At 47.7% G+C, this 25,022-nt stretch overlaps 1 protein-coding gene across 2 annotated transcripts in view; it reads left to right on the top strand.

The window, feature by feature from the left end:
• The window catches only part of LOC111939440 (GON-4-like protein), a 28,178-nt gene that overhangs the window by 453 nt on the left and 2,703 nt on the right, over positions 1-25,022 (top strand). For both annotated transcript variants that reach the window (XM_023941648.2, XM_023941649.2), the window contains exons 2-28: positions 431-592; positions 1,254-1,450; positions 3,219-3,293; positions 3,673-3,723; positions 4,383-4,433; positions 4,779-4,874; positions 5,108-5,212; positions 5,935-6,105; positions 6,968-7,160; positions 8,246-8,347; positions 9,004-9,044; positions 10,585-10,688; positions 12,903-13,101; positions 13,813-13,899; positions 14,355-14,526; positions 15,064-15,208; positions 15,362-15,512; positions 16,105-16,221; positions 16,955-18,634; positions 19,210-19,456; positions 20,395-20,576; positions 21,226-21,423; positions 21,958-22,101; positions 22,670-22,813; positions 23,044-23,163; positions 23,898-24,014; positions 24,490-24,697. In XM_023941648.2, coding sequence (XP_023797416.2) covers positions 431-592; positions 1,254-1,450; positions 3,219-3,293; positions 3,673-3,723; positions 4,383-4,433; positions 4,779-4,874; positions 5,108-5,212; positions 5,935-6,105; positions 6,968-7,160; positions 8,246-8,347; positions 9,004-9,044; positions 10,585-10,688; positions 12,903-13,101; positions 13,813-13,899; positions 14,355-14,526; positions 15,064-15,208; positions 15,362-15,512; positions 16,105-16,221; positions 16,955-18,634; positions 19,210-19,456; positions 20,395-20,576; positions 21,226-21,423; positions 21,958-22,101; positions 22,670-22,813; positions 23,044-23,163; positions 23,898-24,014; positions 24,490-24,697 — 5,259 coding nt within the window. The remainder of the gene's footprint in view (positions 1-430; positions 593-1,253; positions 1,451-3,218; positions 3,294-3,672; positions 3,724-4,382; positions 4,434-4,778; positions 4,875-5,107; positions 5,213-5,934; positions 6,106-6,967; positions 7,161-8,245; positions 8,348-9,003; positions 9,045-10,584; positions 10,689-12,902; positions 13,102-13,812; positions 13,900-14,354; positions 14,527-15,063; positions 15,209-15,361; positions 15,513-16,104; positions 16,222-16,954; positions 18,635-19,209; positions 19,457-20,394; positions 20,577-21,225; positions 21,424-21,957; positions 22,102-22,669; positions 22,814-23,043; positions 23,164-23,897; positions 24,015-24,489; positions 24,698-25,022) is intronic.

The following is a 25,022-nucleotide window of genomic DNA, read 5'->3' as shown; positions in this document are numbered from 1 at the left end:
CCCCTGGAAGTGTCCAAGGCCAGGTGGGACAGTGGAAGGTGTCCCTGCCATGGCACTGATGGGCTGTGAGGTCTGCTCGCCCCTCCCTTGGCAGTTCCATTTGTACAACAGGGATTACAATCCAATTCAGTTTGTTTTGAACAAATCACCAGGTTCTGGAAGATGTGACAGGGTGGGTTTGAGCGTGGCTGTGCCCAGCTGATAGTGAGGGAGCGAGGCTGAAATCACTGGAATGGGATTTCTGTTTCCAGCTGGATGGAGCTGCTGCTGCCCTGTGCCCTGGCTGAGTTCAGTTGGATTGATGTGTTTGAATGGGAAATTCAATGGAAAATGAATTTGTTAGGGTTCAGTGTAGCACACACTGGTGTGTTATCTTTGCTCTGTGTGTCCCTGTGATGTGCCTGGCTACAGCTGGGTGTTCTGTTTCCAGGGAAAATCCCTAAGCTGTACACAGAGGTGGAAGTGAATTCCCAGCGGGATCCATATCCAAGTGAAAGCCCTGGTGCAGTGCCAGAGTCTCCAGGGAGAAGCTCCCTGCAGGTGGCTGCCAGAAATCCCACCATGATGAAGCCACCGAAGAACACCAGAGCTGGTGAGTGGTCCCAGCAGAGCGGTGGAGAAAACTTGGATTTGGGGCTGTTTATTCCACTGGATAAATGTTGTGACTGATGCAGCAAATTCTGGAATTGTGAAGATGGTGGGGGCTGTGTAGGTGCAGGGGTTTTTTTTAAAGGTTTCATCTTGTGCTCCATAATTCAGTGTCTCAGTAAAGTACAGGTGTCCCAGTGGAACTTGCTGGAGTTGATCTCTGCAGTTTTTGGCTGCTAAAAATCGCGGCTCTGCTTTAGAGAAAATGATGTGTCTTTTCTCTCTCTGAGTCAGCAAAGCAGAAAAACGCTTTTTAAGTCCTGGAAGCTGTAACCTGTTCTTGCTGTGTGGTACCTGGAGTCTTGCAATGTTGTTAAAAGTGTGAAAAGGCTGCTGAGGCCATTCTGTAAATCATTCTGGAGGAGATGGCAGCTGCATGAGCTTCATGTGCTCGAGTAACTCAGGTCCTGCAGAACTTGAATCCATCATTCTAAAGACTTTCTAGTTCTCATGGCTGTTCGTGTTTGGGTGCATCAGCTGATGGAAGTTCTGCTGCTTCAGTAGCTGCAGAATTCTAGTTTGTGTTTATTTTCAAACTCATCCTCTCACAATGTGCTGGATGTGAAGCAGCCGAGGTTTCAGATTCCGTTTCTGCCGATTTTCAGAGGAGCAGGATGGGGAGGACGTCGAGAGGAGGAAGAGGAGGAGGAAGGCGACCAAAAGGAAAAGAGAAGGGAAAGGCCTGGAGGAAGAGGGCTCCTTGTCCTGTGATATCAAACTGGACGAGTCTCTGGATCGCACCCTGGAAGATGGAGCCAAGCAGCACAACCTGACTGTGGTCAACGTGAGGAACATCCTGCACGTGAGTGTGGGGGACTGGGAGCACTGGGGGCTCCTGGATTCCTGGTTCGTGCTGTCCTGATCTCTGCTAATAAATTTGTCAAGAGGGGATCCCGTGAATAAATCTGTGAAGATGGGATCATGTGGTGTCCATGCCACTCACCTGGATTTTCCAGCAGTGAGAGGCTGAGCTAGATCAGAGGCTAGCCAGTGTTAAGGGAATAAAGTAGGGATTTATTAGAGAGACCTTCAAAGACCTAGAACAGAGGCTAGCCAGTATTAAAGGAATAAAGTAGGGGTTTATTAGAGAGGCCTTCAAAGAATGCACCTTGGGCAGTACCAGAGCCTGGCCAAGGCTCTACCCTGGGTTATGAATTTTCACACTTTTTAAAGTTTTGGTCCATTTCCATATTGGGGTCAATTGTCCAATTACAGCTTCAGGTGGTGAAGTCCCATCCTCCCAGACTGCTTTCCTCAATTCACCTTTGTTTATCCATTTTTTGGGCCTGAAGCTGTGATGGTGTCCTTGGTTCTCAGGCTGGAAAAGGATTGTTTTGTCTGACTGAACTGTGAAGAGAACTTGCTAACACTTGATAACACTTTCCAGTAATGCAGTACAGAATCTGGAAAATAAGAAAGCTAAAACTTAAGGCATCACAACTTCCCCGTGCTTACACTGGCCTGGTTGTTTTTCCTGAGCAGTTACAGCAGGAATAACTGAAGTAAAATGATCCTTCTGGGCCCACGTGGGCAGGTGTAGGCTGTGAGCTGTTTCCTCTTTTGAATGAGCTGTTCCATCATAAAATTGTGGTGGAATTCTAGTGGTCATCTAGTGGCATCACTTTTAGTTGATGTCTATCACACAACTCCCAGAGAGGAGAATTTCAGAAGAATATTTGTGCTGTCACAGATTTGGAGTGAATCTCTAGCTCCATACCTCTGTTGAGTCTTTTCAGTTCATCCCAAAGCATGATCTGGAGAGAAATAATATTTATTTTCCCACAGGACCAAAAATTGTACTTTTTGTTTTCCCTGCAGCCAAGAATTGTTCAAATCCAGGTAATCTCAGATATTTTCCCTTTTTGCCATTCCTGTGGCAAACATGGGGACTGCCACGGTTCAGTGAGGCAGATTCACCGCTGGATTCTGTGCAAGTGCCCCAAATTAATGCCTTTCTCTATCATGTGATATCACAGTCACCTGCCTTCCCTGGAGCCTTGTGGAGGCATTCAGAAAATGCAGGCTGGGCTGTTGTGTTTCTCCTGCCTTCCCCTCTTTCTCCCAAATGCATGCAGCCTTTGCTGGAATGCAGTAGCACAATGTTTCAGAGACTGGATTTTATTCCACACTTTCTCCAGAGGTTTGCACCCTTGCTTTGGGAGCCTGTGAGTGCTTAAAGATTGAAGTTTAATCAAGATTTAGGTTTTCTGTTGCAGCTGCACAGCAGCATTTCTCTTGTGACTGGGATCAGCACATTTTACTGATTACATGACATGACTGATTACTGATATCAGGGAAACTGGTGTGGGCTTCTGTTTTGACTGTTTTCTTTCTCTCTGCTGGGATTTTTTTCCTGGGGAGCATTCACAGAGAATGTAGTGCAAATGTTATAATCACTGCTTTAAATTTTGCTATCTGATCTCTAAACAATCATTTTTGCTGCTGTGTCATTACAAAGCCTGTGGCACACTTGAGCATTCCCCCATCATATTTCCAGGTAGTCTATTCTAACACATGTTATACTGTCTGTTTTTCTTTAATAAACATCCTGGTTTTGTGTGTTCCTTTAGGAAGTGATCACAAATGAACATGTGGTGGCCATGATGAAAGCAGCCATCAGTGAGACAGAAGATATTCCTTTATTTGTAAGTAATAGCCTTGCTCAGTTTGTTTTATCAGTTGTTCCAAATGCACAAGGCCTTCTCCACTTTGCCTTCCTGGGTCATAATGGGATGTGGGGAGAAGAGGTAGACCAAATAAGAATATAAACCTGTTATAATAATTAGGTTTCATTATCAGATTTGCCACCTGGATGAAGAATGTAAATTATGGAACAGAAATATGAGGACTTATTTTTGAGGTTACTGTGGTGATTTCTGGAATGTAATTAATTTAAAGGTAGTGAATTTAAAGGTAATTAACTTAAAAAAAGAGGAGAGCTTCATAGTAAAGAGTTGCTGGGGAAAAGTCTGTTGTTAATAAAAGGACTGAATTTGTTGCTGTTGTCTTGTTTTAAACTCTCAGGAGCCCAAAATGACTCGTTCCAAACTGAAGGAAGTTGTGGAGAAAGGAGGAGTGAGTAAAAATCTGCTTTTCCTGTTGCACCTTCCCCTTGCCCAAGGGGCAGCTCCAACTTCTGCTCTTTGTGACGGTGACAGGACCCCAGGGAGTGGCTGGAGCTGTTTCAGGGAGGTTTAGGTTGGGTGTCAGGGAAAGGCTCTTTCCCCAGAGGTGCTGGCACTGCCCAGGCTCCCCAGGGAATGGGCACAGCACCGAGGCTGCCGGAGCTCCAGGAAAATTTGGGCAACGCTCCCAGGGATGCCCAGGGTGAGGTTGTTGGGGTGTCTGTGCAGGACCAGGGGTTGGACTCATTCCACCTCAGCCTGTTCTGTTGTTCTGTGAATGGCTTTGCTTGTGTGACCCTCTAAGAGAAGCATAAATGTGGTTTAAGTCTTGAAATGAAAAGAATCAGTTAAAACAGTGTTTAAAAAAAAAGGATTCATTTGAGCTGTGCAGCACAGAGCCAGGTGAGGGTCGGGAAGGGCAGTGAATTCCCAGTGTCCATTGTCCTGAAGTTGCCTCCTGGAGATGCCATGGGAGATTTGAAGGCTTTGTTTGAGCTCTGTTGTTGCTTGGCCACTGTGGAGATCAAGGTGACAAGCTCAGGTGCTCCTTAGGCTGATGACATTGTCCCTGCCTGTGTGACACAGCCCAAGTGTCTCTGCTGTCCCTAGGTGATCCCAACATGGAACATTTCTCCAATTAAGAAGGCAAACGAGATGAAGGTGAGTGAATTATTGCTGGGAAAGGGGAGACCATACTGGAGGCTTCCTGCTGAGGCAGAGATCTTTGGGAGGGCTGGAGCAGACTCGTGTCCCAAAACCATCTCTGAGCTGGTGTCTGCTCATGCAGTTTCCATCATATAAATACTAAATGATTTCTGCTTGTTCTTGCACCTTCTCAAACCACTTGCTTTCCTCTGCCAATCTTTTAGCAATTTGTTTCTTTGGTCTCTTCAGGATTTCCTTTCTGAGCTGCAGCGTTTCCTCAGTTTGAAATATTTGCTCCCTTAGAGTGCAGCTCCTCCTCCTGCCTGTTAACAGTGGTCACCCTCTTTCTCTTGTGTGCAGCCACCTCAGTTCGTGGACATTCCTCTGGAGGAAGATGATTCCTCTGATGAAGAATACCAGCCTGATGATGAAGATGAGGATGAGACTGCAGAAGAGGTAAATGCAGCTTGTGCAAAGGTCTGGGTGCTCAGCACAGAGCTGTGTGTCTGAGGCAGGAGAACACTCTGTTTTAACACATGGACACTTGTAAGTCATCCTGGACTTTCCAGTAATCATTCCTCAATGCTCTACTATTCATTTGGCTGGAAGAGAGTCTTTGAAGTGTTATTTGGAGCAGTTATTGATTGTGGCATGGTGGTTTGAGAGCATTCTGCATCTCTTGCCCTCAGAGCTTGCTGGAGAGCGATGTGGAGAGCACGGCTTCCTCTCCTCGTGGAGCCAAGAGGTCCAGGACAAGGCGCTCCTCTGACGAGGAGGGAGGGACACTCTGTGAGGTAAAGCTGGAGGAAACAGTCATTTTTCCTAATTTATTAGTCCAAACCCCAAAAAAGGTATCAATTCCTAAAGTTGTGGGGACATTCCAGCTGCCAGGTGGCTTTAGGGTCTCACTGCCACATTTCCTTGCAGGAAGGGCTGAGTGTAAAATAAAACTCTGGGAATGGAAGCAGTTGTTGAGTCCTTAGATAATGATTATTTTTAGATAATGATTATTTTTCTGATCGTTTCTGAGGACTGCAGGAGAGTGGCTTCCTGTACTTGGCTTAGGAGCAGAAAATGTGTTTGGTAAAAACATAAAGGTGTTTGTTTGACTGTTCACAGTCAGAGGGAGTGGTGGGTGCAGTGTGATAAAGGCCAAGGATCATCAAGTCCCTGGCAACTGACACTGAGATATATATTTTATATATATATATATTTATAGCAATATTACACTGATATTTCCACATTCCACTCACCATGAGTTTGTTTCTGGGAGGATTCTGCCACAATAATTGGTGTTCAGGTTTATCAGGAGACTGATACTCAAATGTCTCCTTCCCAGCAAATTTTCATATTTCTTTGTGTTTTCTGAAAACCAAAGTGAGTGTAATAGGAAAAATCCCTGTCCATCTGTGAAGCATTTCTCCCATTTCTGGTCGAGTAGGAAAAGAGATTTACTCTGTCCATGGAAAATTTTGTTCTGAATAAAACCTTTTAACACAAAGGCCTTTTTAATTAGATGGAGAAGGTCACAACACCTGTTGTGAGACACATTAGTGCTGAAGTGGTTCCCATGGGACCCCCACCACCTCCCAAACCCAAGCAAAGCAGAGACAGCACCTTCATGGAGAAGCTGCACGCAGTGGACGAGGAGCTGGCCTCGAGCCCTGTCTGCATGGACTCCTACCAGGTATGGTGCTGGGCTTTATTGTTTAAAATCTCTTAGAGAAGAGGGGACTTTCTGGGTTTTTTCTGGCACTTTCTGGTGTTTTTGCTCCTTCTTTTATTGCATTCTGTTCTCCTATAACTTCAAATAATCAGTGGAGCTCTGTGCAGCCTGGGCTAGTGGAAGGTGTCCCTGCCCGTGGCAGGGGGTTGTAACAACATTAAGGTCCCTTCCCATCTAAACCATTCCATAGGTCTTGGATTCTGTGAAATTGCATCTCCACAGTGTGCAGGGCATTCAGAAGCAGCTGTTAAAAATATTATTGGTGACACAGGCTTTTAGTTTCTAGTCATCACACTGTTAGTGCTCATAAGTCTCTCACTGCTGTTGTTTCAGCTGTTAAATGTAACTCGATAACATTTACATAACTAATGAAAATAGTTTTCCTTTTGAAAATTATCCTGTTGGCTTAGTTATGTTTTGCAGGCACAATTTTTACTGTTAACAGCTGAGGAATTTGGTTCTCAAGAGAGCCAGTGTCCCATTTTAATATTTGGGAAATGCTTTACTGCTCTGTGTTCCTGGGGAAGGCTAAGGTGGAGAGACAGTGCTGGGATACTGCTCCAGATTAACATCAGAGTAAAACATAAGTGAAAGAATCAAATATTGCTAGTGGAAACTGCTTCCTGGGTGGCAGATAAATGAGCAATAATGTATTTATATGTATATTTATAAGGAACAGTAGCTTGACAGGAAGAGTAGTGAAAGCTCAGCTTTCTCAGCCTACAGAAGTGAACGATTCTCTGCGGCAGGAATCGAATATTTTTGGGGTTGGGCTTACTTGGCTGGGCTGGAAATCCCAGGAGGGCCACGTTTGTCCCTGCAGCCCCTGGAGGACAGCCTGATCGCCTTCAGGACCCGCTCCAAGCGGCCGCTGAAGGACGTTCCCCTGGGGCAGCTGGAGGCCGAGCTGCGCGCGCCGGACATCACCCCCGACATGTACGACCCCAACACCGCCGACGACGAGGAGTGGAAGAGGTGGCTCGGGGGGCTCATGAACGATGATGTGGAGAATGAAGGTACCTGGCAGATGTGGAGGTGGGGGAGAGTCAGTGGCACTGGGGGTTCTGTGGTTTAACCAGGCCAGGTGCTGGTGTTGCACCTGGCAGGTGGATCCAGGCTGGGGATGAGCAGATGGAGCAACCCTGGGAGGCTGCACATGAGCTCAGAACCTTCCCTGAGCCCTGGACTGATCCCCCAGTGTGGGAAAAGATGGGGATTCTGCCCCACTCAGGTGAGACCCCACCTGCAGCCCTGGGCCCAGCACAGGAAGGACCTGGAGCTGCTGGAGAGAGTCCAGAGGAGGCATCAGAGGGATGGAGCAGCTCTGCTGGGAGGAAAGGCTGAAGGAGCTCAAAATGTTGAGCCTGGAGAAGAGAAGGTTTTGGGGTGTCCTTCCAGGACCTGAAGGAGCTACAAGGAACACGGGGAGAGACAATTCCCAAGGGATGGAGTGACATGATGAGGGAGAATGGCTTCACACTGACAGGAGGATGTTTAGATGAGATATTTGGAAGAAATTCCTCCCTGTGAGGGTGGGGAGGCCCTGGCACAGGATGCCCAGAGAATCTGTGGATGCTCCTGGATCCCTGGAAGTGGCAGCCACAAAGAGAAGTGGTGGATTTAACCCCTGATGCTCACCATTGATCCCACTGAATCCCAGTGTGTTGTACTCCTTGTTTGGGGCACATTTTTTTGGGCGTAGAAACAGTTCTTTTCTTTTTGAGAAGAAAGAGGAACAAGCTCTGGGGCCCAGCTTCCTTTTCTTCCTGTGTTTACTGCTTGCTTACAGTTGTGCAAATTGAATATAAAACAGAAACTGAAATGACACTACTCAACTCTTTCTAAATTTAGCTGCAACTCAGATCCCAGAGAGTCAAGCCAGCTTTTCAGAATGGGAATGGTTGTAGGTCAGGTGCCTAACAGCTGGGTTTGAAAGGAGGATGGGTTTGATACTGCTTCCATAAAAGAAACACAGTTCATTTCCAGCAGTAATTCCAGCCTTCTTTGCAGCAGGTCAGGCATTGAACAAAGAGCTTCTGCTCCTGGCAGCTGCTTGGTGCTGGGGCAGGGTAATGACAGTCCAAAACCTGCTTCTTTGCAGATGAGGCTGATGATGATGATGACCCTGAGTACAATTTCCTGGAAGATCTGGATGAACCAGACACAGAAGACTTTAGGAATGACCGTGCTGTGAGAATCACGAGTGAGTTCCCCAGGAATTCCCCCTCCTTTCTTGCTGGCAGTATTAATTCAGTGGGAAGTGTTTTTTTGTAAGGATTTTTGCAGTGTAGGATATTAAATAAAGATCTGCATGTGTTTGGCTCTCTGGTTGTCCATGGAAGGATCTGGGCTGAGCTGATGTGCTCAGGTGCAGCACAACCTGAAGAACAATATTTAGGTGACACTACAACCTGAAATTGATAATGCATCAATGAAGTGATAATGCATCCTGAAAGCTTCAGGCAGTTCAGACTTGAATGCTTGCCTTCTGATTGAATTTAATTAAATTTTGAAATCCTCACAGTCTTCAGCTTAGTTTTATAAACATATCACTTTCCATCTTTGCAACAAGCCACACTTGCTTTAGGTCTTACTGCAGATTAACATAACTTTAAATTTAATCATGAAAATGAGGTTTTTATGGGATATTTTAGAATCCAAACTGTCTCAGCTCAAGTTTTTTTTGGCCCAGCATTAAAAAAGGAATTATCAGGGGCCTTTCTTTTTTTGGTCCTCTGTTTGCAAGAAGAGGGTTTTCCTTTGTGAGAGAAATTCCTTAAGTGAGTTGATATTATGACAGGATTGCTGAGTGTTTCTTGGAAAAGGGATCTTCATAATTCTTTTGAATTTTTCTTGCAGAAAAGGAAGTGAATGAGCTGATGGAGGAGCTGTTTGAGACAGTAAGTGATGAACTGACTGTAGCACTGAAGAATAGAGCTGTCAGATGTGACATGGACCTGACGGGAGGCTCTGGGAGCGCTCAGTGCTGGGGCTGTGCCAGAGGCTCTGCCATTACTGGGTTGTTCTTAGCCTTAGGAAGGAATGTCTGCAGGGATTTCCTGAGGGGAGGATCCACAGGGATTTCCTGAGGTAAAAGTCCGCAGGGATTTCCTGCGGGGAGAACCTACAGGGATTTCCTGAGGGGAAGATCCACAGGGATTTCCTGAGGGGAAGATCCGCAGGGATTTCCTGAGGGGAAGATCCGCAGGGATTTCCTGAGGGGAAGATCCGCAGGGATTTCCTGAGGGGAAGATCCGCAGGGATTTCCTGAGGGGAAGGTCTGATGGGAAGATCCGCAGGGATTTCCTGAGGGGAAGATCCGCAGGGATTTCCTGAGGTAAAAGTCCACAGGGATTTCCTGAGGGGAAGATCCGCAGGGATTTCCTGAGGGGAAGATCCGCAGGGATTTCCTGAGGGGAGGATCCGCAGGGATTTCCTGAGGGGAAGATCCGCAGGGATTTCCTGAGGGGAAGGTCTGATGGGAAGATCCGCAGGGATTTCCTGAGGGGAAGATCCGCAGGGATTTCCTGAGGGGAAGATCCGCAGGGATTTCCTGAGGGGAAGATCCGCAGGGATTTCCTGAGGGGAAGGTCTGAGGGGAAGATCCGCAGGGATTTCCTGAGGGGAAGATCCGCAGGGATTTCCTGAGGGGAAGATCCGCAGGGATTTCCTGAGGGGAAGGTCTGATGGGAAGATCCGCAGGGATTTCCTGAGGGGAAGATCCGCAGGGATTTCCTATGGGGAAGATCCGCAGGGATTTCCTGAGGGGAAGATCCGCAGGGATTTCCTGAGGGGAAGATCCGCAGGGATTTCCTGAGGGGAAGATCTGCAGGGATTTCCTGAGGTAAAAGTCCACAGGGATTTCCTGAGGGGAGGATCCGCAGGGATTTCCTGAGGGGAAGATCCGCAGGGATTTCCTGAGGGGAAGATCCGCAGGGATTTCCTGAGGTAAAAGTCCACAGGGATTTCCTGAGGGGAGGATCCGCAGGGATTTCCTGAGGGGAAGGTCTGAGGGGAAGATCCGCAGGGATTTCCTGAGGGGAAGATCCGCAGGGATTTCCTGAGGGGAAGGTCTGATGGGAAGATCCACAGGGATTTCCTGAGGGGAAGATCTGCAGGGATTTCCTGAGGTAAAAGTCCACAGGGATTTCCTGAGGGGAGAATCCGCAAGGATTTCTTATGAGGAAAGTCTGCAGGGATTCTCTGAAGGGAAGGTCCACAGGGATTTTCTGAAGGGAAGGTCCACAGGGATTTCCTGAGGAGAAAGTCCGCAAGGATTTCCTGAAGGGAGGATCTGCAGGGATTTCCTGAGGGGGAGGATCCGCAGGGATTTCCTGAAGGGAATATCTGTGCTGAAAAGATCATCATGAGCTTAATTAGCCAAGGGTAAATTTATTCCTTGAGCTTTCTCCTCCTGACTTGCTCCCTGTTTACTGCCAGTTCCAGGACGAGATGGGCTTCTCCAACATGGAAGATGAAGGGTTAGAAGATGACGATGTTGTTACAGAGTCTCGGCCAAGTTTTAACACCCCACAGGCCCTCAGGTAGGAGAGGTTGTTTATGGTCCTGATTTCTTCCAAGGAAAAGCCTCTGGTTAAGAGGCTGGCAGCCACTAAAGAAGGAGCTCAATCCCATCCCACCCCTGCCATGGCAGGGACACCTCCCACTGTCCCAGGCTGCTCCAAGCTCTGTCCAGCCTGGCCTTGGGCATTGCCAGGGATCCAGGAGCAGCCCCAGCTGCTCTGGGCACCTGTGCCAGGGCCTGTCCACCCTCACAGGGAAGCATTTCTTCCCAAAACCTAATCTAAATCTTTCATCTTCTAATTTAAAACCATTCCCTTGTCCTCTCGTGTTGTCCATGTAAAATTGTCACTGGCACTGCTCAGTGGAGCAGGAGGTGGCACAGTTGAGGTGGTTCTTCCAAGAAATAGGCAGAGACCCTGGGTCTGCTGTGTGTGGGATCAAAGCTCTGCAGGACCTGTGCAAAGATTGTCCCAACCTCAGTGGCAGCCACTCCTCGTGCTTGTGCTCTGCACTCTGCTGGTGGCTGTAGTGATGCTACATCATTGAATAAAAATAATTTTAGTAATTATTTTAAAATAATTATCACTATTTAATTATATATTATAGTTAAATTAAATAATATAATAATTATAAATATATAATAATTATTTTAAAATAAATATTTAAATATATTTAAATATTTAAAAATAATTTTCTTTCCCTTTTTATTGCTAAGGTGAGGGCAAGGTTCCCTTGCTGCGCTGACATTGTTGTGATGGCAGGAGATGCTTGAGGAGCTGTTTTGTCCAAGTGTGTCACCTTCTCCTTGAATTAAACAGTTTGGATGTGTTTTGGCCTTTTCCAAGATAAGATAGCTGAGGCCTAGGAATGAGGTGTCTGTGGAGTTTGCACACTGGATTGTCATTTTTTGGTCATTGTTTTTTTTTCATTTCATTTTTCATTGTCATTTTGATTGTCATTTTATACATAGCAGAAGCTTGAAGAGGAGACAGACTAAAGCAGCTCCATCCCTGGAGGTGTCCCAGGCCAGGCTGGACAGAGCTTGGAGCATCCTGGGGTAGTGGGAGGTTTCCTTGCCCATGGCAGGGGCTGGAATGAGGTGAACTTTAAGGTCCCTCCAACCCAAACCATTCCATGATTCCGTGATTTCTCTCTGGGTAGTAATTCCACTGTGTTTCACCAGCTACAGACTCTGGCTAAAGAGGAGCAGTAGGACGAGTGGTGTCTCCTTGTTTATGGGGCAGATCAGCTCAAGATCAAGCTGTGTCTGTTTGGGAAAGGAGCTAAAATGAAGGCTGGAGTTTCTGGATGCTCTCTCTGGGCTGAGCAGTGCCAGAGGGGAGTGCAGCAGCTCTGAAACCAGCTACAAACTGAAAGCCCGGCAGCTTCATGCTCTCTCTTATTTGTATGCATTCGGCTTTGATAATGGGTGGTTTTATTAATTTTTCTATGGTGGGTACTTCTCCCAGTTGTTTCTTCCCTGGTTTTATCTGTACACAGGATTCTTAAAGGCAAAAATACCCATTTTCTGGATTTATTGTTGTTTTTATGATACCTTGCATTAGGAGCATCATGGAAAAATTCTCTAACTGACCTCAGGCCTGTTACAGAAGGGAAGCTGATCACCAGCAGAAGTCAGGATAGTAACTGGTGTAGCTAAAATAAATAAAATGAAATAATGAGTAAAGTTGGAACTGTTTTTGATACAGCTTGAAAAAGAATGATGACATGTGCAGCCTCTTTTCTGCTACAGGAGTAGCTCTTACTGTAGGATCTCTGGTAGAGTCCTCAGCATAAGACTGGGTAATAATTTTTTAATAAAGTAGCAGGATTTGAGGGGGACTTTCTGGAGACCTTCCAGGTGATAAAATACCTTGGGTTCAGCCCTTGCTGATGGTAAAAATTAAAGATTAGGTGATGCATTCTGGATTGGTTTAGATCCTGAGTTCTGGGGAGAGCATCAGAGTGGGCACAGATGGTTGGGAAGGGTGAAAAAGACTTTTAAATGTCCCTGGAATAAGCAGCTGAAGCACTGTGTCCCAAAATTACAGCACTGCTGGGGTGCACTAAAAGACTTTCATGTGTAAATAACTCAGGTTTTTCAAGCTGGAGTTATTTAGGGATGGCCATCCCTAAACTGTACAAACCAGATACAGAGTAAAATGTTCTAAGTGAACGTGAATCATTATTAAATCATACATTTTTTACATTTTGCTCTGCCTGGTTTCCAACAGATTTGAGGAGCCTCTGGCCAATTTGCTGAACAAGCAGCACCGGACAGTGAAGGAACAACTGGAGCAGCTGAGAATGAAAAAGTCCTCCATCAAAACACCCCCAGAGAGTGAAAAATCAAAACCCCCAAATGAGAAGCCCCTCCAGAGCCTTGTTCTGGACAGTGCACAGAGAAAGAGGCTCCAGCAGCAAATGCAGCAGGTAATCAGTGTTGGAGGTGGTCTGATCTAAGGAGTGTTTGCTGTGCACAGGGAAGGGCAGGGGAAGCCAAGGGCACAGCAGGGCTTTGCCTCCTTCAAGGAATTAATTGGAAAAGCTCCATGTGAATTGGAGCTTTATTAGGTGATGTTCACATGCCTGATTTCACATGGAAAGACAGTTGGAACTGAGTGAAGTACAGCTCATTTCTTGGCATCTGTTCTCATGCAAGATATTGCCTTGGCTGGCTGTATTCTGTCAAAACTCTCTTCTCACCAACTTCTTTATTACTGTCTGAGAATATTATTCTTGATCTAGTTTGGATTTTTTTCCCTCCTGCCACCACACAAAACTGCGTAAAAATTCAGAAATGGGCAGTTCTGAGGGCTGAAATCATTGTTGATAAAGAAATAGTTACGTATTTAGGTGGGAAAAAAAACTTCTGTTTCTGTGTTGCTCATTATGAGACTTTGGCACAAAAGCTGGGAGACTGCCCAAAGACTTCAACAGATGTGTTCAAAATTTGTGTAATAAACCTTCTGCCAGTGGATATTAAGGTTTGCCCTCAGTTTTCTGTTACTTACCAGATTTTTTGCAGTCAGAGATTGTTGCTGTGCTCAGGAGATATTTCTTGTGGTTTTGGGCTTGTGCTTTCCAGTTTCTTGGATTTGTGATAAACTGAAATAAACCATTGGTCTGATTTTATTTCTCAAGCATGTTCAGCTTCTGACTCAAATCCATCTCCTGGCAAGTTTCAACCCTGCTCTAAGTTCAGAGGCCAGCACCACCCGGATGTTTTTGGTAAGGAGTGCCTGAAATCAGAGATCCATGAATTCAAACGATTGAATGCCCTGGGCATACTTAGAGAGATTAATTTATTTAATGGATCCCATTAAACCGAGAACTAAGGTTCTGGAAAGGGCAGGGATTAAAAAAAGGTAAAACTCATGGAATCCCAGAATGGTTTGGGTGGGCAGAGGCATTAAAACTCTCTCAGTTCCACCCGTTCCATGGGCAGGGACCCCTTCCACTGTCCCAGGCTGCTCCAAGCCCTGTCCAGCCTGGCCTTGGGCACTGCCAGGGATGGGGAATCCACAATTGTTCTTTGCCAGGACCTCCCCACCCTCACAATAAATCCTCTATCCCTGGATTTGTAATTAACACTTTTAAGGAAAAATTTTCACATTTTGTCTGTTTGTTGTCTGCCTTGCACTTGAAGGCCTCTCTCTGATGTGTTTCTGTGGCTGACTTTGCAGAGCGAGCTCGGGAGCTTTGCCCGCAGCTCCACCCTGCTGCGGGTGCCCCTGAACCCCAAGTTCCAGACCATGTTCCAGCCCTGCAACTTGCAGGGGGCCCTGCAGCTCATCGAGGACTTCCATGCCCAGGTCCCAGTGGACTGGAGCCCTCGGAAAGCTGTGAAGAAGAATGGTGAGGGGACAGGGTGGGGAAAGCATTGGAAAGCAGGGAGAGTCATTCACGTGTTAGGGAAATTCCCAGTCTGACCCTCCTGGAGCAGCTCTGGGGTCACCCAGATTGTCACTGCTGGGACTGGGGCCCTGTGGAGCCCCCACACTCCCAGCTGCTCCCAGTCAGACCAGTTCTCTCCCAGCTCCTTCCAGCCCTTGGATGCTGGAGCAGCCACAGGAACAGCTCCAGCTGCTGCCCCTGGGGAGGGACCCTGGGCAAAGACCCCCCCTGGGCTCGTGATGCTCTGGTGGGCTCAGAGTGGCCCCTTGTTCTTTGCCTTGCTACAGAGCAAAGGAAAAGGTGGAAGGGGAAAAGAGTTTTATCTTTTGCTGATGAGAATTTAAGGGGAAAAACTAGAAAATCTGCAGATTCTAAAAACAGGAGGAAAGTCTATTTTCACAGTGAAAGGAGTAAAACAAACAGTGTTTTCAAGGAGTGAATTGTGAAAAACATTCACCCACATACACAGCTGTCCTTACCTGTGAATTCTTTTCACAGCAAGTGAATTCTCATGTTTGCCAAAGCAAGTGGCCTGGATTTTGGCAACGAGGAAAGTCTTTATGTACCCAGAGCTGCTGCCAATTTGTTCCTTGAGAGCAAACTCTCACCGGGACAAGATGGTCTTCACCAAGGCAGAGGACAAGTAGGTGCTTCAATTATTGTACAAAATGTGTGGAAATGGCATTTGTTTGTTAAAGAGAATTTCTGGGGTGCAGTCCTTGGGGAGAAGTGTGCCACATCCCAGCAGCTCCCTGAGAGGTTTCTTAGCTCTTCCCCTTCCTTTTTCCCTGTCCAGCTTGTTGGCTTTAGGGCTGAAACATTTCGAAGGGACTGATTTTCCGAAGCCTTTGATCAGCAAATACCTCCTGCCCACTAAAACTGCCCATCAGCTGACAGTGAGGATCAAGAACCTCAACATGAACCGAGCCCCTGACAACATCATCAGGGTAAGGGGCACCTTCTGGGGTTTGTTCCAGCAGGGCAGAGCTCCTCTGTGTTCCAAGGGCTTCTTTGTGCTGACACTTCCTTAAAATAAAATGTCATCCTTTTGTTAGCAGTGAGGATTTATCCTTTTATTTACCTTAGCCCCTGGACTTGGCAAGTACTTAGATTGCTGTTTTGACTCTTTAGAGCCCAGATAGTCCTGGTACAACACAGTAATCCTGACAAAAATTCATACAAGTGGCCTTTTGAGTAGAAAAACTTAAAGAAAAGTGATGTTTGCAGCCAGCTGGTCAATAATCCTGTCCCATAAACTACTGGGAGCTGCTGAAGAGAGGGTAAGGGCCAAAAACACATGAAACAACACCTGCACATCTTCCTGAACCTCTGAGAGCAGCTAGGTTGGCAGTGAGCTCCTCTTTAGGCTTGGCTGGTGATTTTTAATGTTGATAAGGGTAGAACCTTATTAAAGAATTAAAGAATCGCTTGATTCACATGAACACTTTTTCAGAGCCCAATCCTCCTTCATCCCAGCAGTGCCTGGGCAGGTGACCTGACCACAGTCACCTTGTGTGGCCTTGTCTCCTGTCCCCACAGTACTACAGGAAGACAAAGCAGCTGCCTGTGCTGGTGAAGTGCTGTGAGGAAATCCAGCCCCACGAGTGGAAGCCGCCCGTGGAGAGGGAAGAGCATCGCCTGCCCTTCTGGTTAAAGGTATTTTCTGCTGCCCTGCACCCAGGGCTGGGGGAGGAGAGTTCTTTGGTTCGTTTCTTGTCAGTTTTATTTGGGTTTCGTGTGGATTTTCCTTGGAGGCACAGAGACCATGCCTGTAAGTCAGTCAGGGAGGTCTGTGCCCAAAGGAACATCTGGGTTCAGCCTTAAAATCCAGTTCTCTACATCACCCCCTGTTACACAGGGAGGTTTCCTTCCCACAAAATCCTGTGTTTACTAAAGCAACCTTTACAAAGCAGTTCAGTCTTGTTTTTCTCAGGATCTCAGCGTCTCCTAAAGGCTTTGCAGTGCAACTCATGAATTTAAAGTACTTAAAGTTAATATGCAGTATTACTAGTATTATTATTATTAATAAGTAATATGCAGTAGTATAAAGGAAATAAAACCTGCTTGTAGAAGCAGGTTGCTGTCTGTTACCTTCTGTGCTGCAGTGTGAAGGCAGGAATACAAGAATACAATAAATAATACAATAATAATAATAACAACATAATAATAAAAGAATAGCCTATAAATAATAGTATTAATAGCCTATAATAGTATATGTTAATATATATTATTATCTATTATATATTAATAGCCTATAATAGTATATTATATGTTAATATATATTATGTATTATATATTAATAGCCTATAATAGTATTAGTAGCATATAATAATAATAGCCTATAAATAATAGCATATAAATAATAAATACCAATTCTTGCTCCCTTCAGGCAAGCTTGCCCTCCATCCAGGGGGAGCTGAAGCAGCTGGCAGAAGATGCCAAGGAGACACCAGCTTCACCTGATGCAGAATCTGTCCTTTTGGGGGCAGAAGAGGAAACTTCAGACACGGAATGTGATGACAAATACCCTCTGCTGATGCCCAAGGGGCTCGTGCTGACCCTGAAGCCTTTGGCCAACCGGTTCTCCAGGAGGGCCTGGAGGAGGCAGAGGTCATCATCTCTGAAGCCAGTCCTGATCCGCCCCAGTCCCTGTCTGCAGCCCAGCTCCAGCCCCATCAGCATCCAGAAAACCGTGAAGTTGTCCCAGTCAGAGGCTCCCCCCAGCAAGGTCCGGGTCAAGGTCCCTCGGCCCATTAAACCGGCGCCGGTGGTGCCGGCGGTGCAGCCCGTGAACGTTCCAGCAGCGGTGGGGGGTGGGGATGGCTTGGAATTCCAGAATGTGCTTCCCACTGCCCATCCAGACTCCAAACAAGCCTACCCAGCTGCTGTATCCCCAGCGCTGGTGTCGTCGGAGCCGGTGGCTTGCCAGCCCAAGCTGATGCTGCCGGCCTTGGCCGGGACAAAAGTGCGCAAACCTTGTGTGCGAAAGGGTTACCAGAGGAAAAAAGGGACAAGATCTGCCCCACTGATAAAACCTTCCCCTCTGATCCAGCCCTCCCCTGTCATCCTGACTGTCCCTGCCACCACAGTGAAGGTGGTTAACATTGGCAATGGCTGCAACATGATCCAGCCCCTCAGCACGGCGGTGGGCCGAGGCACGCAGGCCATTCCCGTCACAACCCTGCTGGTGAATCCATCCACCTTCCCATGTCCATTGAATCAGCCCCTGGTCACCTCTTCCATCCCATCGCTGATTGTTTCCCCCAACCCCGTTGGTCTGTCTGCACCTGCTGTGGGTGAAGGGGAGGAGCAGCTGACCCTGGTCTCTGCTCCCGGTGCTTTCCCCGCGGCGGAGCCCAAGCCGGAGCCCCCAGAGCTCTTCGCTCCCTGCTCTGCCGTGTCCCCCAAGGAGGAGTGTGGGACAAACTCTGCCACTTCCCACGAGGGCACTCAGGACAAGGGCAGCAAGGGTGACTGCTGCAGCTGGGCAGTGGGACAGGGAGATGGGAACGCGTCCGAGCCGTTGCCCGTGGAGCTCTTGCCTCACTTGGAAGATCCTGACAAATCGGTGAAAATCGAGCCCGAAGATTCAAGTGATGCTCCCAAAGAAGCACAGAAGAGGGATCTTTTATGTGCTGAAGGGAAGGAGGAGTTCATGCTGGGCCTTGGCCAGGAGCTGAACATGGAGGCTGCGTGTTCCTGTGGGGATGAGCCCAAGAAGGAGGAGAAGGGAGAGGAGGAGCGCCGGGCTCTGCCGTCCCCTCCCCAGGGCGAGCAGCAGGGGGAGGCAGGGCCGGCTGCTGGGCCACCAGCCAGCAGTGACTCTCCAAAGAACCTCCCTTACCCAGCAGAGGGGGAGGCAGAGTTCAGCAGCCCCCCAGGAAGACCAGAGGACTCGTCCAGCATTGATGGTCAGTCCGTGGGGACACCGGCTGGCCCCGAGGCTGCAGGAGAGAAGGAAGGGCAGGAAGAAGAGGAAGAAGATGACTTTGATGATTTTACACAAGACGAGGATGAGGAAATGTCATCAGCCTCAGAAGAGTCTATTCTGTCAGTGCCAGAACTGCAGGTAAAGACAAAACTTTAAAACCCTTAAAAGCAGCAGTGGGTGTCCTGAAACACCCTGTGGAGTCAGGGCCAATCCCCCTGGGAATCCCCCTGGGAAGGTGGGCTGGTAACTCTGTAAGAGCCTGGCGGTGTGCTGGTCACAGAGAAATTGGACACCGTGTTTTCCTGGGCAGATTTTAAGCCCAGGCTGAGGGAATATATTGTAAATATGTAGATTTAAACTCTGTTGAGCTGCAAGGGCTCCTCAATCAGGCTGTTCTCTAAGAAGTGCTTTGAGTAACAATTATTTTCCAGGTCACAATTCCAGCAAGCCTTGAAGAGCTAAGATAATCATTAAGGAATCCTTTCTAACTTAAGGTCTAATCTGCTGAATGGCAGATGCTGAAATTTAATTTTGCATGGCACAGTTTTAGGCAGTTCTGGAGGGGTTTGAATTCTGTTCCTTAACAGAATCCTTTAGTTGGATCCATGAAATTGGCTGTTGGAGTCATGATGCAGTGAGGAAGCTGCTGAATGATGCTAACCAAACAATAAAATAAAACAATGTGATTTTTTTGTTATTAATTGGTTTCTAAGGAGACAATGGAAAAACTTACTTGGCTTGCAACAGAGAGACGTTTAAGCCAAGAAGGAGATTCTGAAGAAGAGAATTCCCAGGAGGAGAACTCTGAGCCTGAGGAAGAGGAGGAGGAGGAAGGGGAAGGAATAGAGAGTTTACAGAAAGATGATGAAATATGTGGAGATGTATCAGAGGAGCCTAAATCTGCCTTCACCATGGCCAAGGCAGCTTCCCCACAGGTGGAAGCCCACAGGATGCCAGCAGGTGAGTGCTGTGGGGCTTTTTGGATGCCAGCAGGTGAGTGCTGTGGGGTTTTTTGGATGCCAGCAGGTGAGTGCTGTGGGGTTTTTTTGGATGCCAGCAGGTGAGTGCTGTGGGACTTTTTTTTGGACACAGAGAGTGAGGAAATAGAGCTTCTCTCTGCAGGGAAAACAGAACAGTGGGGATCTTACCTGGGTTTAATTTCATGGATGTATCTGAGCCAAGTGATGCTTTCCAGCTGGAAATACAGCTTTGGGACCCAGTCACAGGTCTTTTGGATGTGAGCCAAGGGTCTTTAGTGCCTCAAAAGTTTACAGACAGATTTATGCTTTGTGTCAGCTAATACCTCATACCTGTAAAAAACAATATTAAATAGTAAGAAATCTTTGCTAAGTTGAATTTTGTCCGACAAGATCATGTTGGAGAAAAGGAAATGAAACAAAGTTCGGGAAGTGGGAAATGAACTTGAGCAGTGAGCTTTGAGGAGGGGACCTCAGCCCATTAGATTCCTAATCCTAAAGCTACAAAAAATGGATGTAACCCCTCCTAGTACCCTATTTCATTCCCTGTTTTGTGACACCAGGTATTTATCTGTGATTTTAACTAATTATGTAAATGATAAGCTAAAATTTGCAGAGTTAACAGCCAGCTCTGGGGCTTGTGTTGTGTCTCACCAAGGCTGTCCTGCGTTGGTGTGCAGGATTTTTTAGTTCCAAGAAAATCTGGGATGGACCTGTGGCTGTATCCAGGGATTTTTCCTGGAAAAACTGTGAAAACAAAACAGCAAATTTAGGATTTTGGCCAGCTTGACTTGCGGGAAGTGTGTTTCTCTTACACTTCCAGGGAGCACAGACAGGAGCTCATGACTGACTCTTGGAAGCTGCTTTTCTGTTGGAATATTGCCCTGGGGTGCCACCAAGTGACCTTGTGCTCCTCCACAGGAGAGAACCTGAAACCCCCTGGGAAGAGCAGGAGCTCCCACAGGACCAGGAGCAAGCGGGGCCGGGCTCGTGCCAGCAAGGACACCTCCAAGCTGCTGCTGCTGTACGACGAGGACATCCTGGAGAGGGATCCCCTGCGTGAGCAGAAGGACCTGGCCTTTGCCCAGGCCTACCTGAGCAGGGTGAGGCAGCCCAGGAGCAGGAACATCAGAGATTTGGGGTTCTCTGACACACAACTGAGCCACAGAACCAGCTGGTCTGGCTGGGGTGGAGTTATTTCTTCCTACACCCCACGTGTGGTGCTTCACTTCCCAAACTGTCCCTTTCTTGAGCTGAGAGTTTCCCTGCTTTTGCTCTTCCTCCTCCCTCCCTTGTCCTGAGTGGGGGAGCTGGAAGTGAAGGACTCAGGGGCTGGGGGTGCTCAGCTGCTGCACTCACAGCACCAGAACCTTCTGAATTTCTCATCTTCACAGTCTGGATTGGGATTCCTTCTCTGGTGAGCAGTAATTTAGGTTGATCTTTAAGGAAGAGACTTCAACGAAAGTGCAAGATTTGGAGTAGAGGAGATGAAAGGTTACTTGATTAAAAGAATTTAGGGGAGAAATTCCTCCCTGTGAGGGTGGTCAGGCCCTGGCACAGAGTGCCCAGGGAAGCTGTGGCTGCCCCTGGATCCCTGGCAGTGTCCAAGGCATGGAGCAGCCTGGGACAGTGGAAGCTGTCCCTGCCCATGGCAAAGGGTTGGAATCTTTAAGATCCCTTCCAACACACAAGATATTCTGTGATTAACTTGTTTTTCCTGCTGGATGTTACCAAGCCCTGTTGCTCCCCCAGGTGCGGGAGACCCTGCAGCACATCCCGGGGAAGTACGAAGATTTCCTGCGCGTTATCTACGAGTTTGAGATCAGCACGGACAAACGGACAGCCGTGGATCTCTATGCCACTCTGCAGAAACTGCTGCACGACTGGCCACAGCTGCTCACGGATTTTGCTGCCTTTCTTTTACCAGAGCAAGCTTTGGAATGTGGGCTGGTAGGTAGAGTGAGAGGAGGAGGCGGCCGGATTTTAAATAACATAAAAAAGCTTTTAGGGTGAAAGGATAAAGATTTTTTGCTCGGGTAAGAAAAGAAAACAGCTGGTAAATCACTTTTTTACCTTGCTGCTTTTATTAATCAGAATTTGAAAGCGTGGTGTTCTTTGTAAATCTCACTGTGGCTGTGGAGGACCAGCCTTTCCCACTTGCATCACGTCCGACTGCAGAGACAAGGTGCAGATACAGCAAAGAGTGTTTCCCTTTCTCCAAATTGCCTCTGTCCACTAGGATAGAGGGTTTCACCTGTTCCATTCTTTCTGGATTTCCCTATCTTACTTGCAAAGCCAAACTTTATAGCTCATGTGATACTGATGGTACAAAGTGGTGTTTGTCTGCCTCTTCCCAGTTTTGTGAAGGGCATCAACACAATGGAAAACAAAGAGCAGGACAGGAATTTTACAGCTTAAGTGAATTTGAGACGGTTTTGGGAATATGTGCTTGTACACAAGAGTGAATCTTTTCCTTTTGGCCAGTTTGAGGAGCAGCAAGCCTTCGAGAAGAGCCGGAAGTTCCTCAGGCAGCTGGAGATCTGCTTTGCTGAAAATCCTGCCCACCACCAAAAGATCATCAAAGTCCTGCAGAGCTGTGCAGACTGTCTGCCCCAGGAGATTGCAGAGGTAACCAGGGACCCCTTTCCTCCCAGTGAGAGTGCAGCCAGCCTGATTCCCTGTCCTGCTCCTGGACACCACAGCAGTTGGCAGAGCACATTCTCCCTTTTGGGGGTACAGCTCAAATTCATGGAGTCACAAAATTATTTGGGTTGGGAAGGACCTTAAAGCCCCTCTCATTCCAGCCCCTGCACGGGCAGGAACACCTCCCACTGGCCCTGGTTTCTCCAAGCCCAACCCAACCTGGCCTTGGACTCGAGGGGAATTGGAGCTGCCTCTCCAAGAGGTGCCCTGTGGGTTTCCTCTCTCCCACCTCCACCTTGCCTTTATCACCTTGCAGTCGAGGTTTAGTGTCATCTACAGCCTGCCTGGGATTCTGGAGGAATATTTCCAGGCTAATTTGATAGCTGGGTGTGCAATGATGTCAGAATTTCCAGGAGGTTGTTCCCATGCAAGCACCAACTTCCACATTGGAGCTGTAGCAAGCTGTGGTGCTCCCCTTGCTCTGAGACCCCTTCAGAGGACAAGGAGGTGATGTGGAATGAGACTCATTTTCTCTGGATTTTTTATCTTCCAGCTGAAGACCCAAATGTGGCAGCTGTTGAAGGGACATGACCACCTGCAGGATGAGTTCTCTGTTTTCTTTGATCACCTCCGGCCCTCAGCCAGCCGCATGGGAGATTTTGAGGAGATCAACTGGACGGAAGAGAAGGAATATGAGGTGGAGCAACCTTTTCCCTAAAACCAGAAATGATAAAAGCTGAGATAAGAAACATGTTTGATCTGGAAGAACTCAGAGGGTGCAGTTCCAGAGAGAGGGAAGCAGTGGGGTGGGAGAGCTGCTGGTGGACTAAAGCAAACTCTTCACATTTTTGAACAGGATTCTTATTTTCTGGGGAAAACAAAATATAATCACCTGAGAGCAGCTGTTGTGTGTTTGTTTTGCTGTAGTTTGATGGGTTTGAAGAGGTGTCTCTGCCAGATGTAGAAGAGGAGGATGAGCCACCCAAAATTCACGGAGCCACCAGAAACAAGAAGCGGAAAGAGATTGGAGGCCAACAGCACGACAAGGTGGGCCTGGGGTGTCTCCCTGGTAATTCTCACCTGTGAGCACATGAATGGGGATAAAGTGTGTTAATGAGACATGGCTGCAGCCTCACAGGGGTGCAGGGAACGGGATGGGACATTCCTGGTGTGCTTTGCTTGCCATCATCACTTCTGTTCTCTGCGGGTGTGGGAGCCCCCCGTGTCCCCCTGTTCCCTGTGTGTCTGTCAACGAGTGTCTGTCTGTCTGTCAGCTGGAGTGTCTGTCTGTCAGCTGGAGTGTCTGTGTCAGCTGGAGTGTCTGTCAGCTGGAACATTGTCAGCTGGAGTGTCTGTCTGTCTGTCAGCTGGTATGTCTGTCTGTCAGCTGGAGTGTCTGTCAGCTGGAGTGTCTGTCTGTCAGCTGCAGTCTGTCTGTCAGCTGCAGTCTGTCTGTCTGTCAGCTGCAGTCTGTCTGTCTGTCAGCTGGAATGTCTGTGTCAGCTGGAGTGTCTGTCAGCTGGAACATTGTCTGTCAGCTGGAGTGTCTGTCTGTCTGTCAGCTGCAGTCTGTCTGTCAGCTGCAGTCTGTCTGTCAGCTGGCACACTGTCTGTCAGCTGGCACACTGTCTGTCAGCTGGAGTATGTCTGTCTGTCAGCTGCAGTCTGTCTGTCAGCTGCAGTCTGTCTGTCAGCTGCAGTCTGTCTGTCTGTCAGCTGCAGTCTGTCTGTCTGTCAGCTGCAGTCTGTCTGTCTGTCAGCTGCAGTCTGTCTGTTTCCAGGAGGTCGAGTGGGTGGATAATGGGATGAAGGAATGTTCATGTTCCTGCCATGAAGGGAGCAGCGATCTCAAGCTAAAGAAAAGCAAGAGGAGGAGCTGCAGCCATTGTGGCAGCAAGGTCAGTGGAGAGGCTCCGGGGGGAGAGGAGCCCTGCCAGGTCTCCCTGCTGGGGTGACCCTGGGGCCTCGTGTCTCCCAAAAAATGGGCTGAGGAAGGGAATCGATCCAAAGGTTCCCAGTGGTGCCTCCTTGTCTGGAGCTCTGACTGCACCTGCCCGGCCTTCTCCCATCTCTCTCCTCCTCACCTTCTACTGCCCCTCCTTGCTCTGCTAAGTGATGGAGTTTTTGATGTTCTTTTGGGTTAAGAATAAGTTTTTTGAGTGGAAGATGCTGGCATGGCCACTATTTGAAAATAGTCATGATGCCTGATGATGATGATGATGATGATAATAATAATAATAATAATAAACAACTTTCTAAAGCAAACATAATGCCAAGTGAAGCCTTGGGCAGGGCCAGGAAAACCTGGGAAGCAAAGGCTGAGGTGAGGCTGGCATGGACAGACTGTGATTGTGCCTGTGGCTTGGTTTGCAGGTTTGTGAAAACAAATTTTATAAAAACAAAGATTCTCAAGAGCTGCCTGCCAGCCTTGCTCAGCGAGAGCCAAGTCCCCAGCCAGAAGGGAAGGATCCTGGAATGTCAAAGGAGCCTGGAGAGGAAAGCCTGGAGAGCAGAGACGAGGGAGAGGGTGTCCAGAGCAGAACAAAACCTGTCTCTAGGAAAGTGGACTCTCTGGCTCCAGGTGGGTGAACCGTTGTCTTCTACAGACAGGTGTAGAATCCTCTCCACACAAATGAGCAGAGGTTCAGGGATTTCTCATGCACATTTATTGAGTATAATGAGAAATTCTGATTGTCACCTTTTTCACTTTTTTTTCTCTTGCTCCTCCACTCTGGATGCTCCAAACCTGTCGAGCGTTCCCTTCAACAAAACCTTTCCTGCCTAGAGAATATTCTTCCCTTTTCACAAGGATTGCTCCATTTAAGCTTCTCTTGCCAGGATTCTGCTCCAGTCCCCAGTCCATGGAACTGGTTCTTTTCCAGTTTCCATTTTAGCACAGCAGTTCA

Source organism: Cyanistes caeruleus, chromosome 30 (assembly GCF_971803275.1).
Source record: "Cyanistes caeruleus chromosome 30, bCyaCae1.hap1.1, whole genome shotgun sequence".
Lineage (NCBI taxonomy): Eukaryota > Metazoa > Chordata > Aves > Passeriformes > Paridae > Cyanistes > Cyanistes caeruleus.
Note: the sequence above shows the minus strand (reverse complement) of the source record. Positions and strands in the feature narration are given on the sequence as shown.